Source organism: Pollicipes pollicipes, unplaced genomic scaffold, assembly GCF_011947565.3.
Source record: "Pollicipes pollicipes isolate AB1234 unplaced genomic scaffold, Ppol_2.1 Scaffold_4295;HRSCAF=5057_pilon_pilon_pilon, whole genome shotgun sequence".
In the NCBI taxonomy this organism is placed as follows: domain Eukaryota; kingdom Metazoa; phylum Arthropoda; class Thecostraca; order Pollicipedomorpha; family Pollicipedidae; genus Pollicipes; species Pollicipes pollicipes.
In genome coordinates, this window is record NW_023596461.1 from 30414958 (window position 1) to 30432490 (window position 17533).

Genomic DNA, 17533 nt, shown 5'->3' on the forward strand with positions numbered 1-17533 from the left:
CCGGGCCAACGCTAATGTCACGTATGGTGCGTTCATGTACACACACACACACACATATATATATATATATATATATATATATATATATATATATATATCGCGTGTTAACATAAATCACTAATGTACGTATCGTGCGTGCGTGTACACGTGTTATCATTTGCCGCTGATGTCACATATAAGTGTTGGCAGCGGAAGCTCGTACGTCTATAGGATTTTTTAGACGCCAGTAATGACGTCGGACCGTGCGAAAGGTCCCGTAGAGAAAGCTGTTTGCAGACTCACCGACGCAAAGAGGCTCGAGCACGTTCGTCATTAATGAAAACGTGAATTGCTGACCGGGGTTTTCGTGCATTTGACGTTACGACATAGTTGTACTGTGATGTGGTGAAAAAATGGCAACAGCAGAAAATCCGATAATGAAATTGCATCGTTGTTTGTAGGAAATGCATCGAGATAGCAATGACAGACCCGACCTGAAATCACGCCTTTGGAACTAAGTGTTATTGAAACACATGCAGACAAGATATGGTGGCACATAGCATGATCTTTTCACATATGTTGGCTCAAATGATGTCATGTGCATGCACTTGTGCAAATGCGTTGTCGTAAAGCGTGCATTCAAAATGGCAATGCTGCCTACTTGCAGAAGCTACAGTCTTCTATCTGTACAGCCTCTTGATAATCCTGATACACGACACGAAGTATCAGTGCCTCCCGTTCGCCTTGAGTAGGTCGGCACCACAGCCGAAACTCTACGTGCAGCCCGACCCATCCGTATCGTCACTGCGCGCAGCCTCACTATGCGTTCATCGATCGGCCAACTGTGTGGTCAGTGGTAAAAGCCATCGCAAACCAACAATCGGGCTCCGCCAATCCCGAAAACCATTACGTGCGGCCGCAATCTGGGCCGTGCAGGAGCAGGGCGGCGCTGACCGCCGATCAGATTGATGCCGGCGGGTTGGCCCCGGCCCCGGCCCCGGCTACGATCCGTTACGACGTGAGCGCCCCATCTTGTCTGCAGGTTCGGGTGCGGGGGCGGTGGAAGGTCTGTCCTACTCGTCCTTGATGGTCGTTCGTGAAGAACACCGCAATATTTGGCCATTTCCAACCTTTTCTCCCCTTGATTACGCACTGGCTATCTTGCCCCCCCCCCCCTCCTCCCATTCCTCTTGGTTACACTGTGTATGGGAGCGTTCCACATGTGTACCAGGTATTCAATTGAAAAAGTAAATGTTGAAAATCGTTCCGGGCAGTTCGCAGCCATGTTTTTTTTTAAAGAATTAAAGCCCCTTTGTTTGTAAGCTTCACGCCGCCGAATCTATTCAGTATATTCGTGCAAGCTTTTTCTAGGTCGTCCAGGCATGCATGATGCCGCATAATCTCACGCGAATATCGCCACCTCAGTGGCTTTGTAGCGCTCAAGGCAAAAAACAAAGAAGTTCGAATTATGCATGTACTGCGCATGTCACCACGATTCGCGGCATCAACAAACGCCAGTTGATCTCCAACCATTGTATTTTGTTGAGAGCAAGTGTCGAAGACGAATCACGTTTTGTGCTACATAATACAGGAATTCGTTAGTGGCACGAGATATGACGAAAGCAAGACTGGGAGCCAAATAAGTCAATGATAACGCTACAACCGAGTATGTGAATGCTAAATAACAAAATAATAAAATCACGGCTAAGTATCCAAGGGCAAATTTAAACAGGGCTAAGACACGAGCACGTAACGAAATTCGGGTGCCGTAAACACACCCCAGCAAGCACCATCATCTCTCGGCAAGCTGAAGTGCTACAAGTGAGTCGGCCTATCCGCTGCAGTGACATGTCTGACACGGCTGATCTGGCAGCGACACTGGTGTCATAGAGATGCTTCATGACTTGTTTAAACACCGACGTGTTGAGGAACGTATCTACTATAACATGGGAATGTGTTGTCTAGGTCAGTCTTTAACGCTTGTTTGGGTCCTAATTGAGTTGGACGTCCAAAGTAGGCTGATGTGTTCCTTGTCATGAGAGAAGCCAAACAGATCCGGCTTTAGCGTTCTAATTTGTTTTTCAAGAGACTGACATGACCTGCGACCACATCTAGGAAAGCATCACACTGCCCCCACCCACCCCTCCCGCATCTCCTTGACATGATTCGGTTACGCTCACTGAAACCTTCCCCTCTACCTTCACGCATAAGCCTTGCATCGTATGGAAAGTCCATTAGTCCATTTGTGTTGTGGTCCATTTGTGCTTTGATATTCCGACGCACACGGCCGCGTGTGCTCCATGCAGAGAGAGGTTGGGCGTACACTGCACACGGTCGCGTGTGTTCCGTGCAGAGAGAGAGGCTGGGCGTACAACGCACACGGCCGCGTGTGCTCCGTGCAGAGAGAGAGGATGGGCGTACAACGCACACGGCCGCGTGTGCTCCGTGCAGAGAGAGAGGCTGGGCGTACAACGCACACGGCCGCGTGTGCTCCGTGCAGAGAGAGAGGCTGGGCGTACAACGCACGCGGCCGCGTGTGCTCCGTGCAGAGAGAGAGAGGTTGGGCGTACATGAGGAGGTTGCCGCACTGTTAGTCGACACAACGTGATTGTTTTGCTTGTCCGCCGGGGTTCCCTGTGTGCGTGGCTAGTCTTCGTAGGGTTGTGCGTCGACCGCGCGCTGACCTTTGCACGCCCCCGAGCCTACTCTGGGGCCCTGCGACGATGCAGCGTCGGTACATGCGGGGCATAGGGGGCGGGGAACCAGGCACTGCTCTGCGCCGCAGCGGCAGCAGGTCATGGAAGAGTGTCCATGGTGACGTTTCCGCGCTGACTGAGCTGTCCCATGAGACGCTGAATGCTGAGAATAGTCCTCCGCTGCACGCTGGCGTTCATGACTCTATACAGGAGGAGGAGGCAGCTCCTCAGGCTACGGGGCTCACCGTGGCGCTTTAGCATTAGGCCGATAAAGAGGCCGCGGTGACGTTACTGCGGTGCAGTATTTTTTAGGTTGCGCTTTGGAGGTCTTCCTGCGACCCCTTACATGAAGTGTCGGGAAATACAGTGGCCATACACGCGACGAGACTTGCGTCGCAGCCGAAATCGGTACCGTAATTGCGGAGAGATCGACACTTGAAAAGCGTCGCGTTGGATTCGCGTGGTGTTAAGCATGCAACTGCCCCCCCCCCCTCCCCCCAGTATGCTAGGAGGCAAGGTGATGCTCTCAAGGTTTGGTAACCAGCCAAGCTCTCAAGGATCTTTCCTCTCAATTCCTTCCGATGTATAGAATATGAAAAGTAAATATGTCCAAAGAAAACGGTGGAATTGTTTGCCTGATTGCCTGCGATTCGGAAACCGAAATGTATGTATTTGAGGTGCAATACGAGAAATGATCAAAACTTTCTGAGACTGTGCCTAAAAAAAATTATGCGTGATATGCATTTGGCTGTTATCCGTTTTGAAGAAGACACTATGCGAAGCGCTTTGACCTGTTCTGTCGCGCTTTGAACGCTCCTGAAGGACTATTATTTAAGCATGATAATCATCATTCAGGATATGCGCTGGATGTCCTCCAGTTGCCAAAATGATGACCTTGCGGCTTAAGATGCATCTTGGAGAAGAGAAGAAGTGACGGGCAACCAACTTTGGCACACAGGATGGGTAGAGATCGGCAAAGCCATTGGAATGGCAAAAGCTCGCGCGTTTTTAACGCTCCTTGAGTTTGCGCTTTGTCAGCTTGAGCCACCGGGCACCCAATGTTCTGGCTGAGACAGGCCCGTCAGGAACGCAGCCAAGAGAAATCCTGCCGTGTTTTCGAGATCCGCGGGGTTGGCATTGTGAATGCCTCCTTAAGCGTCAGACTGTAAGTGCCGGGTTGTGCTGTAGCGTGCTGGGGCGTCTGCGTCAGAGCATTCGTCGCTTTTGACCTGAAATGTGACGTGATGACAACTGGTTGCTGAAACATTACAGCGAGCCCGCTGTAATAAAAAACACGCGAGTTTCTGGGCCGCACTAACACCACTGTCCCTCTTCACCCGCTGTGCTCGCCGTGTTTGGCTCCTTTCCACTTCTTCTTCTCCTCAAGATTAAGTCCAAGCTGCAGGGTCGACGTTTGACGCCGTGGAGGGGATCAACCGCGAATCCCAAATGTCGCCTGGCTCGTTAACATAGCGGAGCTTCCCGGAAACGCTCCAAGCGTAGCAGAAACGCTGGGAGAGGTGGAAAGGGCGTTATACAAGGTGACTTATTCGCAAGGAAAGGCAGCCAAATTAAAATTTTCCACGCTTCTGTTTTTTTACAGATTAGAAGCGTCCAATCTAGTCGGTAATAGCAGTTCTTGCGAAATCCTTCTGAATGGCTCAGAATATTGATTCTGAGGAGCCACGCTGACGATAGAAAGGTCATTGGACTTCTTGTTCGCCACTTCGAAAGCAATAGTTTTCGCAACATCTGACCTCTAAACCTCTCCCGCACCTCTAAGCATCAGGGGTGACGTTGGTCATCATAGGGTATGGAACGTGAGGAAAAAGTGGGCTATGAGCGAATTAACATATTACAGTTAAACATGAAGTTTCCTATCGGTGTAGAGTGAGCTGTTCTGGCCCTTCCCCTGGCGCACGCATGGACTGATGATGACGCATCATTTTCGCGTATGTTCATATGAAAGGGTTTTGCAACTTGAAGCTGATAATGAAACGACAGGCTTGCAATACTAGTGAAACATGACAAATGGCTTGCAATGTGCGTCGCGTCACAGCACTTGAAAACGATGCCAACGAGCAGTTTTGTTCCAAATTGTAGCGCAGCGTGCAGCATTTCATTCCGCCAGGTCAGGTGCGGAAAGAGCTTGAAGAACCCTGAAGCGCCGTTAGTTGATATGTTTCTGCAATTGCAGTGTATGAAATCCAGTTTAGAAACAAAGGCCTAAGTGCCCTAATTATCGCACGGCCCTAGTCTTCCCATCTTACCTTAAGTGCAAGCAAGGCCAGACAAGCCGGCCAAACGCCAAAGCGTCTGTTGCTGGCGAGGATCGATGAAAGCGGAGCTTCTAAGAAGCGTGTGTCGGTAATTGCTCACCAGAAAGAAATTTCGGATCTCCCCGCGGAGCCCGCCGTTCGACCGAGGCTGGGAGGCAGGCGACACCATCAGTCGTCAACTGCGGAGGTCAAGCCCCAAGGAAACCCAAGTGTAGCATTGAGGCACAGAACTGCCAGTTGAGTTCACGAATGCTTTTAATGATTTACATAAGCTTACGGATTTGTTTGCACCCACGAGCGATTTAAAGCATGGGCTATTTGATCCATTTCCTTTAGACTATTAACGTGCAGAAGCGGTTCACTGATATACTTTCCTATTTCGTAAATACTGAATGTCGTTTTAAATGAGGAGTGTGTGGTTTTTTAGTTCTCTAAAATACATTGCAACAAATACTAGATGGGCTTGTACTATCGAGATTAATGAAGATTGCATTGGATGCTTTTTTGCATTGCTCGTTCAATACAATGGTTTAAATCCACTATATTGATGATTGTATGAGCAGCACGTACGCAAACACAGCTGTTTTAGGAACAGCAGGAATGACACCAACCAGTGGGACAAAGCGATCAGTGAGGGTAGCAACCAATCGCGCATCGGAGGCAAGCTAAAAACTCGCATATAATCCTGATTGCGTATGCCGTTGAGCATATATTATTACTTATGAAACTGTGCTATCACTGGCGGCCAATAACATCACAGTCGTAGAAAGGTACTACGGAGCGTGCTCCCCTAATTATCTGAAATACGTTATTCCGTAAGATCTGTCCTCGATGTCACAAGAAATGCCTTGAGTTGGCGAGCAGACAAGGCTGAGCCCGCTGGAAGTCAATCAGCACAGAAACATTGAAAGACCACGGTCATGCATCACGGTCATCTGCCCAAGCGCAAAATTAGCTGCATCTGCCATCTGTTTCTGATTTGTATGGTTATCTAGCAATTTTGAGGCCTTACATAGTGTCAGTGGCTTCAACTGCACCCGCGATTGGACCATTGGAAGATGCGCTCTTGTGATGGCTGGATATGAATCAGTGAAAGGCTGATGACATGAAAATAGCTAATGGTTACGACGTTTTGCCTGATGTTTTGACGCAATTATGCTAATAAAGCATGTCTTGCCCATTTTTGTTTCTCCCTGCAGATGAAGAACTAAATATGTAACCTGATCTAATAAAATTAGGTAAAATTTATGCCACATTTGCAAAAGAATTAAACACATTGTGACTATGTTTCAGCCAAAACCAGCTACAACTAAGTCTTAAGACAGGCAAACATCAGTTGTGTCATTACTATCACCGCATTTAGATTTGTGCACCATGATTTTATGATATTTCACATGACACGCTATTTTTTTGGAAGGGAGCTTATTTCGTCATACCTAACGCTTGCTTCAACATCTTCAAATGTGGAACATTCCGTTTAACCACCCACACGGCACGCGTAAATGCAGAAACGTTCTGACTCACGGTTGCATAGGAGGGCTCTACAACAAAACGGAGTGAATGCTAAGACGCAATGGTGTCACCTCGCGCCGATTTTGGTGAATAATACGGCTCTTCCTTTCGGTTTTGAGCCATGCATCGCTCCATGTGTCTGGATGGTTAGGCTGCGCCGCCACACACAAAACCCGGCCATGAACGGCCTCATCTTGCGGGCGTCACAAATGGGTCACGTGGCCGCGACATCACCAAGTGGACGTACCTGTGACGCCAGCGGTGATCTTCACAACAGTTTTTGTGGTTTCTAGGCTTGCGTTTGTGTGCGACGTAGTTGCCTGCCACGTTATGCGCACCATCTTGCCGTTCACTGTGAACAAATCACCGCATCTCCTCTTTTTCCTTTCATGCATTCGACTAGGACCATATTGACTAGAAACCACTTTCGAGTCCGGCAAACAAGGTGGGCACTTTTTCGGGTGAATTTATCAGTAAATGGGGCGGAGCAGTGGTCCATTGCACCTTTGCTTCAATTAACTCTATGAGAAAAAGAGGGACGCAGCTGAGGGGAGCCCCCACCTTTAGGCACGCATTTTGTGTGTTTTCATCCCAGATGGTTGTTGCCTGAGTCGGTGAAGCCTGTCTGGCGGGGGCGCGGTATGGTGCCGTCTTCGGAGTCTGCGGTGTTGCCAGAGTCGGTGGTGCACGCCCGGCGGGCACGGGCTCCATGGTCAGACGGTCGCGGCGCTCGTCGCCAGCGATAGCGGCCCGAGTAACGGCCTCCATTAGGATGGCACGAGCGACCAGCGACTGAAATCGCAGCGCGGAGCGCACCCGGCGCCGATTACGGCGCCCGGTCACGGACGGCACTGCCGCCAGAGCACCCGGTCACGGACGGCACTGCTGCCAGAGCACCCGGTCACGGACGACACTGCCACCAGAGCACCCGGTCACGGACGGCATTGCCACCAGAGCACCCGGTCACGGAAGGCACTGCCGCCAGAGCACCCGGTCACGGACGGCACTGCCGCCGGAGCACCCGGTCACGGACGGCACTGCCGCCAGAGCACCCGGTCACGGACGGCACTGCTGCCAGAGCACCCGGTCACGGACGGCACTGCTGCCAGAGCACCCGGTCACGGACGGCACTGCTGCCAGAGCACCCGGTCACGGACGGCACTGCCGCCAGAGCACCCGGTCACGGACGGCACTGCCGCCAGAGCACCCGGTCGCGGACGGCACTGCTGCCAGAGCACCCGGTCACGGACGGCACTGCCGCCAGAGCACCCGGTCACGGACGGCACTGCTGCCAGAGCACCCGGTCACGAACGGCACTGCCGCCGGTGCACCTGGGCACGGACGACACTGTCGCCGGAGCACCTGGTTACGGACGGCACTGCTGCCAGAGCACCCGGTCACGAACGGCACTGCCGCCGGAGCACCTGGTTACGGGCGACACTGCCGCCTGGGCGCCCGGTTACGGACATTGTTGCCGCTGGGGTGCCCTGTCAGGTACAGGGTGCCCCCAGCGACGCCGCTCTGCTGCCGCGACGTGTCGGCGCACGTGCAGGCTGATTGTACCGGCGGCAGGGCCCCAGGTCTTCCAGTCTTGCAACGCTGGCCTTGTTCTCCCCGCGTCCGTTGATTACTTTGGGCGGTGTCGTCCCGCTCCCATGTGATCTGGAGGGATTGTTTTAGAAGGCATCGCCGAGGCCGAGGTTGTTGGAAGAGTGTTTGCTGCACCGTTCTTCGTCTGGTGAAGTCGCGAGCGACCAGAGAACAAATGAGATGAAGTATGTGACACAGGCTTTGTCTGGTATTCGCATGCTGTTATTTCCCTTCTTGTTGTTGGTGGGCTGCATGATTGCTTTTTTTGGTTTCCATGTAAAGCCGTCCCTTGGTTCCTGCTTGGTGTGAGACAACGAATGTGTACCATAGCTAACTATCACTTGATACAGGTCCCTCACCTTGAAAAGTCCTTGTTTGTCGGAAAGGATCTCCACACTTCGGCTGGCCAGTCTGACAGCCCTCCCGGGCGCCCAGAGGTTACTGTGAGGCTGCGCGCACAGTCCTCTGGTGGGGTGGCCTGTGCGCTCCAGCGGTGGTTACACTGCCCCCAACCCTCGTCTGAATGACTGAGATTGAGAAGCCATGCCTGATTATTTCTAGTGGGTCTGGCTTAGATTGTGTTCGAGGAGCCAGGGCCACCGGCACGTGTTACAATTTGTCAATAATGACGTGAAAAGATGTATTAGGGTTTTAAGCCGTTTCAATCCATAGACATCCATCGCCGTATCGTTCAATCGTGCATAGCAGAGGTAACCATATCCGTTCTCTCCCGTGGAGCCCGTACTTTCTGTCATATTCAATGAACGCTTGTTGCCCATGCTGTACAAAGTATAGCAGATTTGGTTCTGGTAACATCTTCCAGAGTACGCTTATTACATTTTCGTTTGGGTGATTTTAACGATCTCAGCATGGCGTGAGCTGCCTCAGCAGAACATCTTAAGAAAGCGGCTGGATGCATGATTCAAGCAAAGTTTTCAAAATAGCAAAGTATCTGTTAAAATGATAAAAATATTCGTACTAAATATGATTATTCATATGAAAAGGTAAAGACGATGAGCCGTGCTTTTCTCACTACCATAGACCTGGTCTTGGAGATGGACGGGGCTGGATTTCTGAGGCGTCGGCTATAACATGAAGAAGTAGCCATTTCTATGCAAAGAGTGTGAACCAACCGGCAAGAGAAACCGTGCCGCCGGTGGTCGAGAGAGGAGTCGGCGGTGGTAACACTGGAGCTGAGGCAGGTCAGGCTGGCGCCAAGATGTTCGGGTGTGATGCATGGGATGGCAGATGAAGATCAGTGGGCTAGTAAATGTGAAACCGCGTCTAGTTATGGCGGCGTACGGTTGCTCACAGTGCGGTGCTGCTTGGCGCCATCGCGTCTTCTTTCCGCATTTCTGGAGGCGATCACTGTCAAATAGTTCGCTGTAGCTCGCCGGCTGCAGCGTCAGTGCGACGCGCTCCATGGTTTGGCAGTCGTGGGATCGGGCTTGTCTGCACGGGGAGCCGTGAGATCAGGACTGGTCTGCACGGGGAGCCGTGAGATCGAGAATGGTCTGCACTTGGAGCCGTGAGATCGGGGTCGGTCTGCACGGGGAGCCGTAAGATCGGGAATGGTCTGCACTTGGAGCCGTGAGATCGGGGTCGGTCTGCACTTGGAGCCGTGAGATCGGGACTGGTCTGCACGGGGAGCCGTGAGATCGGGGCTGGTCTGCACGGGGAGCCGTAAGATCGGGAATGGTCTGCACGGGGAGCCGTGAGATCGGGAATGGTCTGCTCGAGGAGCCGTGAGATCGGGGCTGATCTGCACTTGGAGCCGTGAGATCGGGGTTGGTCTGCACGGGGAGCCGTGAGATCGGGACTGGTCTGCACGGGGAGCCGTGAGATCGGGGCTGGTCTGCACGGAGAGCCGCAAGATCGGGAATGGTCTGCACGGGGAGCCGTGAGATCGGGAATGGTCTGCACTTGGAGCCGTGAGATCGGGGCTGATATGCACTTGGAGCCGTGAGATCGGGGTTGGTCTGCACGGGGGGCCGTGAGATCGGGACTGGTCTGCACAGGGAGCCGTGAGATCGGGAATGGTCTGCACTTGGAGCCGTGAGATCGGGGTCGGTCTGCACTTGGAGCCGTGAGGTCGGGGCTGGTCTGCACGGGGAGTCGTGAGATCGGGAATGGTCTGCACGGGGAGCCGTGAGATCGGGGCTGGTCTGCACGGGAACCCCAAGGTGACGGAACTGCGAGGTCGAGGCTTGCATGCGCCGGGGGGGGGGGGGGGGACCAACCGCCGAACTTTAACCCACGCATGTGAGTACCCGGTCTGGGTCCCTCTTCCCAGGGGTTCTCACCCCATTCGTGCCTGATGCATGCAGCCTGTCCCGAACAAGAGGGGTGTTATGGGGATGCAGAATGAAACAAGATAGAGGATAAAAGGGCCGAATGCGCGTGCGCGAATCACGGTTTGTGCTTCATACAACAAGAAGTCAGTCAATATTGCTAGTTATGATGTAAATAAGACCTGTAATTAAATAGCTTAAGAAAGGTCCCGTAACTGAGTATGTGATTTTCATTTAACATCTCAAACCCACTGATGAATATACAAGAACACCCCGAGAAAGGCCGAAAGCACGAGTACATAACGATATTTGGTTTCGCAAACGCTTTGAGCACCATCACGGCCAACCCTCGGGAGATTGAAGTACTACAAGTGAGTGCTAGGGTGACAATTTTGCACGGCTATTTTGGCAGCACTTAAACGTCATACCAACATTCCTTGACGCAATCAACCAATTGCGTATTAAGGAGCACATTGATTACATAGGGAAAATATGTTGCCTAGAGCACTCTTTCCCAATGTAAACAAATAGTAATGACAGCTTTACCTCATACCTGACGATTGCTTCAGTATATTCAACGGTAGAACATCCACTTTGAGAACACCAGGAGAAGTAAAATCGTTGTGCTCACTCACTAGCAGGCTTTCCTCATGCCACCGGATGACAACTCATATGGGCGGCTCATATAGCACTTCTCACACCACCCAGCGTACAGCGCGGCGTTGACTGCCTCACACCACAACCGGCACTGATGACTTAAATTCTGCAGCACTCCAACCGCATCCTCTCCGTGCCATGCACACCTACAACGCGATCATAAAAGATGGACCTGGCGAGCTCAGTTTGACTTCGACTGCTGAATTTCTGCCGCGGGTGTGCTCTGCGCCATGAGCGGGTCATTGAATTCGTCGGCGCGACGGCGCCATCCGAGCCAGGGCCGCCAGGAGCCATCGGAGTTGAGGCCGCCAAGAGCGTGCCACACCCCGACACGAGATAGCGGATGCGCCAGTGGGCCCGCTCGTCAATGGTCGCAGTGCTCGTCCGTTAATTAGCCGCCCCCCCCCCCCCCCCACCCGGATGGAGGCCCGTCGTCCGCGCGGCCGTGAGATAGGCCCGTCGTCCGCGCGGCCGTGAGATAGGCGCGTCGCCAGCGGCCCGGCCGGCGACGGCGGCTCTCCCCCCCCCCCCCCCCCCCCGCTCTCCCGCCCTTCCGACGCCACAGCGAGAGGGGCGGACGGCTCGCCTGTGACCGGTAGCGCGGCCCGAAGAGTCGCGCCGGCCGCCTCGCGCCAGGCGACAGCCAGTGCGTCCGTCGGCGATGCGCTGGGCGCGCCTGTGTGGCCCGCTCAGGACCGGCCTCGCGAGGGTGCTGAGCGGATCGGATGGGACCGCGGGGCGGTACTGCTCTGAGCGCCGCCGGCCCGCGTTGGATCGTAACTCAGACGTCCAGCCGAGACTTCATGGGGGGGGGGGGGGGCGGGGGGCGACGTAGCTGTCCTGGTCCCAGCCGAGCTGCGATCGCTGGCAGCGGAGCTGTCGTCAGGCGTCCCTGATCGCGGTGGTAGACGTCCCTGATCGCGGTGGCAGACGTCCCTGATTGCTGGCGGGGGCGCCCCTTGTCGTAGTGGAAGGCGTCCACGGTTTTTACCACACGACGGAATGAGCGTAGCGGCACCTCGCTAAGGTGTGGGGTACACTCGTAAGGATGTGTAAAAACGCCCGCCCGAGGGGCTCTCGGGGTGTCACCAAGCAGAAACACGAACAACAGGATCACATATTCCAAAATCCAGCGGGCTGCTCGGTTTATCATTTCGTTACATGTTGAGGAGACAGCTGTCGACTCTCGTTACAGTTCTCGCGCTCCCACTAGTGACAGTCACTTGTGCTCAGCCTCAGGAGCGACGGCGCTCTTTGACCCCTGGCATACCAAGGGTTCACTGGAGGTTGCCAGCCTCTGCCATCTACTGTTGGTTGCCAGTTACTGCCAGCCAGTGTCAAACAGTACCATCCGATGGTGGCTGACATGGTTATCACACCTTCGAAAGTTACGCTGAGTTATGATTTATCCTCCTTTTCACGCGATGAATTAGCTTGAAATATACTGTGAGAGTGAACATCTGCCCCTGTCCCCGAGAATTAGGAATTCATGGAACCGACTTTGGCGGACAAGAGGGAGAGAGAACTTTGTGGTCTGAACTAGCCGTTTTATATGCACTGAAGAAGGAAGACTGACGCGTTCGGGAGGGCCATAGCTGGGTTCAGTCTAACTTATTTGTTTCACCTGAACGAGGCGGGCTATTTTAATTCCGTCGCGAGTGTAGCATCTTGCAAACGGGCCGATAAAGCATTCGATATCGAGCACAGCGTTACACCGCCAATAGTATCCTTCGTCCTCTACTCTATTTTGCGATACCTGCATTCGCCATTGAGAGCCTCCCAGACCACGATGCAATAGGAAATACCCGAGGGGAGTCGAATCGATCCGTCTTGTGAAACTAGGGTCCATCAGTCCGGGAAGCATGGCCGCCGGCAACAACGGCGCTCCCGGCATGTTGGGCGTCCTCTCCGATGGTAGCTGGGTCGCTGGCGACAGTCGTTGAGGTCGGCACACTGCGGCGATACGGTGGTGTTTTATCGAGCCGCGACCGCAGGCACCCCTTTCTGTGAGCCGCGCTGAGCAGTTCCCGGTGCCGTCAGCCCGCGGCCGCGCGGCGGCCGGCGTCTGTTCCGGTCCGGCCCGCATCGGTCACCGAGCCGATCTAACGTGGCGTGGCAGCCGGATTTGCGAGCCCCCGGGACTGGGATTCATTGGGAAAGTGCCCGCCGGCTACCGGCCGAGTCAGGTTTCAAGTTATGGATCGCAGTGGCGCGGCGGCAGTCGCGGCAAATGGCTCCCGGGGCGGCGTGACGCCGCCGGCGTCATGGCGCACGCGGGGCATCACCGCCATGGTTCTTGTCATGGGGACGTCAATGTCATGAATACTATGCAGTGTTTGACTTGAAAGGTCAATTTTTAAGGGGCGAGTGAGGGTGGGAAAGACAGACCAAGCACGCGCTATCCGGCCAGCATCGTTGAAAATAAGTGAGCATTTAGGTTGGTATCTTTCGCACACTCAGTATGGTCTTGAACTAGAGACGCAGGCCATCTTCCGGCGTTCAGCGGCTGAGCATATCAGCTGCAAGACGGAAGCAAGTGTGGGTCATTCCGGAATTTGGAGTAGTGCGTTTGTGTTCAGGGTGTCGTCATAGAGGTGCACTCCTAGGCAGATGCACACGGGCAATACAAATCAAGATTGTTCAAGTATAAAAACCTGTGTATGCAATAAGATAATAAACACGTGCAACAAATGGTAACGTGTAATAAATAGGTTATGACAAAATAAAAACCATAACATATACACTTCCTAATAAATGCTTTCTAGATATAGAGTAGCTTTTATGAACTCGACATTTAAAACGAAACACACTGTAGGTTGGGGAACTGATCATCGCTTACAGGGATAGACACCCTTTAAGGCGAATAAGTGTGAAATGAAGATATTACTTTGATATCATGTTATCTGACTATTTAAAGCGCAAAAAACCATCAAGCCAGAAAAGGTCTTCGTGGGCCCTACGGACCCAAATTTGGTTGCGGGATGTTACCGGCCTTTTTACGTCATAAATCACTCGCCTTGCTGCGTTCCACATGGATGCAAGTCAGTTCCTCCACATGGATGCAAAGCAGCAAATCTTCTATTCTTATGATTATTTATAGGCGGTCATAATACTAAATCAACCGATCATAACACTTGGATCAGGGGTGTAGTTTCGTATTCAGTTGGTGAGGGAGGGTGGGGGGGGGGGGGGGGGGCCTGAAGCCCATAACTTTGGGACCAAGAGAGAAACTTGGTTATGTTTGGGGGTAGGTCTTGTCCTTTTTCTTGTTAAGGTTTAACATCACATTTTGTCTTGTTTAACCCTCTAATGCATGGTTATGAAACTACGCCCCTTCCATGAACACTTTTACTGCATCTCATTAAATCTAACAGCTTACTCATTTCAAATCGCAGCACTATTGGCAGAAACTATTCCATGTAGTGGCTGCATGTGAGGGGTCGTAACTATGGCTGACCGTGACTGTAATCATATATTTTTTTTACACAATTTGCGTTTGAGCAAAATTCAACTGAGGGTACTTTACAACACTCAATTGGACAAAGTGAAGCCTGCCCGTTCCCCATAAGGAAATCTAGCACCCGTCCCTGAATAAAGATGAGTGTTAACTGGGATTATATTATGAGATGAAATCATTGACCCGTCACATGCTTTACATGGCCATCCAGATGACGTTATTTTCTCTAAATTAGTCCGCAAGAACGCCGATCGCTCGAGCGGCGCTGGGATCCAGGCCCTTGCTAAGCATAACTCGTGTGCGCAATGGCCTCGCGGCCGAAACGGTCTGCGGTCTCGCTGCAGAATGATCCTGAGTGAGCCAACGGTGTCTGGTGACGTCATTATACGCCTGCCGTGGAAAATGCTCAACTTGTTTTCCGTTCGTTGGGGCAACACTGTGTTTGGACGGCAGTGACGCCGACGTCCGATTGTGTTCTGATCCAGCGACATTTGTTCTCGCTTTGAAAACAGCTTGAACCGCTGCGCTGGATGTGACACGGATTTCGTCGGCTGCACTCGAGTATGTTGCGTAACGCCATATGCCACCATTTGCTGGCGGGCAAAGGCGAAATGTGTTGTGTCGGAAACAGCGCATAAAAGTCCTCGTTTTCCAGCCAGTCGCCGATCGGATCCGTCTTCTGCTTCAAGAACTGAGCTGGGCAAACTGCGCGCCTTTCCCACTACTCACTGATCTGACGCATTCTTTTCCAGGATACGTTGCGACAGACACACTCTGCGTGTTTGCCGTCTGTCACTGATCCGGTGCGTTCTTTGTTGCAGCAGACATAGAGCTGGATAAACTGCGCGTCTGTCCCATCTGTTCTGCGAGGAACAACGGCCACACTGGCTCCCCTCGTGCCAATCTGCGCCACCAGATTCAGTACAAGCCAATGGCGAACGGACCGCTACAAAACGTACCCGACGTGCAGCTATAGTGGCCCTGCACGCTCACCTTCCTCCAGTGCCGATGACGCGGCAACCGTGCTTAGTCAGCCTGATATTCGCGTGCCACGTGTTGCGTGTCGGTGAGAAAGTCAAGAGCGAGAGCGTCCCATGAGCTCTGTGACGAGACAGTTCGGTGGAGCTCCGGTGTGTAGACAGTTCAATGGAGCTCCGGTGTGTAGAGTTGTAACGTTTTGTGTAGACTGACCTACCGCATCGAATGCATGGATGCATTGTAGATTGCTGGGCGGACCGATTATTGAAGGGATCGTCGGAATTTGTACGGTTTGTAGCGTTGAGGGTTGAGAGTCGCAAAAAGAAAGTTTCGAATATGTTACGAGCACATACGCCATGTCTTCATATGAAATTGCGGTGTTTACGCCTTCTGACTTTACGATATACGATAAATCGAACCAATGTGGCGGGATGCATGTCTTTTATTTTATGGATTCATCAAGCCCATTTGTTGTTATTAAGTGTAACTTGATGCTACACATATTTGTGATCAATTATTTCATCGTCGATTGCCATCTGCTTATCTAAGCAGTGTACGAAATGACCTGGTTTCAACATCGGTGTTCTTTCTTAAACGTTTGCCCGTTATGGTGTACATGCACATTTATCACAACATTTCGGTCCGCGACAATCACAGCTAAAACAATTTTGTTGCCATCCCGGTTAGGGCGGGAGTCGCCGCATCTCAGTGATACGGATCTGGATCTATTGCGATCGCGCTATTCCATGTTTACGTATGCAGGGCTGTTTTCAGATTCTAGTAAATGGATGAAGGCTTGCCATACCATGAAGGTTTTAAACCACTTCCTGATTTTCATAAAATTATCAACATTTGTGGTTTTGTGAAACAGTCTCTTAAGCATACCAGAGAGGTAGGATCCTTGAAATCGCTCAAAATGCCACCAGTAATGTATTAGCAGAACGTGGCTGTTACATATATAAATGGGATAGGATTGCGGAATAAAGCATGACATTGAACAGGTCATGTGCAAAAAACCGTTCGAAGAGATCGCATGTCATCAAACATACTAGACAAACGTCGTATGACACAAAGTCTTTCGTACAAGATGGTAAGCGAATAATCGTGGAAATTGAAAGCAAGCAAAATATTTACCGGACGAACATTATAAGGAAACGAATGGCGTGAATAAGTGCCGGATGACAAAAGTTCACAGGATTAAAACACGCAATACAATGTAAACAGATAATATTTCGGAACAAATTTCGCCCGGAGAAAGATCGCAAGGGTAAATATTGCGTCGCAGAGGGTCAGAGTTGCAAAACGTTGTATACAGCAAACCATGAGCTTAACATCGTGCTGGGTAGATGTTGTCAGTGATATATATCGTGAAAAACCTATCAATGTTGACACTGATAACGGTGGAACACACTATTACACCATGTGAAAGATATTCACGGAAGCGGACTTAAGCCACATACCTGGATGAAATCAACTTAAGTGGCTGCAAGTCTTCACAAACTACAATGTCAGTACTACGCGGCATTTAAATTTTAGCCTTTGAGTACATTTTGTTTTTGCCAGTTTTTGAGCATTTGGTGACCAGTTTTGTCCTGCCTTCCAAACCTGAAAGCTCGTCGCATTTTACAAAAACAAAACTTGAAAAAGACCTCTTATGCTCAAGAGCTAAATCCTTACCGCGGTGTCGACCTTAGATGCAGTACGCCAGTCGATCCCCGATAGGAACAGGCATAATAGCACACTGGCCAGCAAGTTTTGAACACATCACCGACCAACAATATCGGCACGAGAAATGGAAAAAATGTACACGAAGAAAGGTACATGATGTAGCGGAAAGTTATAAAAGGAGAAATTAAGTTTACATGAAGTACATGAAGTAGGCGTTCACCAAAGCATGCAGTCAGTCATATGTTTCGTGGAAGTTCACTGTGGGTCGAGACCTGAGATTACGGTCTGCATCACCTTGAGTACAGCAAGCTGTAATTTCTTTTTTCTTCATAATTATCGGTCGGTTATTCATATATGTGTCAGATCTATTAAAGTGCATACACGCTACAACAGCAGTCATATCAGTGACTCCGCTCTTTGCGCATG

At 51.5% G+C, this 17533-nt stretch overlaps 1 protein-coding gene across 1 annotated transcript in view; it reads left to right on the forward strand.

Annotated features, from left to right (window-relative positions):
• LOC119097417 (metabotropic glutamate receptor) overlaps window positions 1-15776 on the forward strand; it is a 194481-nt gene extending 178705 nt beyond the window's left edge. Inside the window, exon 16 of the mRNA XM_037220459.1 lies at window positions 15283-15776. Within this exon, the coding sequence (XP_037076354.1) occupies window positions 15283-15437 (155 nt within the window). The 3' untranslated portion in view covers window positions 15438-15776. The remainder of the gene's footprint in view (window positions 1-15282) is intronic.
• Window positions 15777-17533: the final 1757 nt, after the last annotated feature.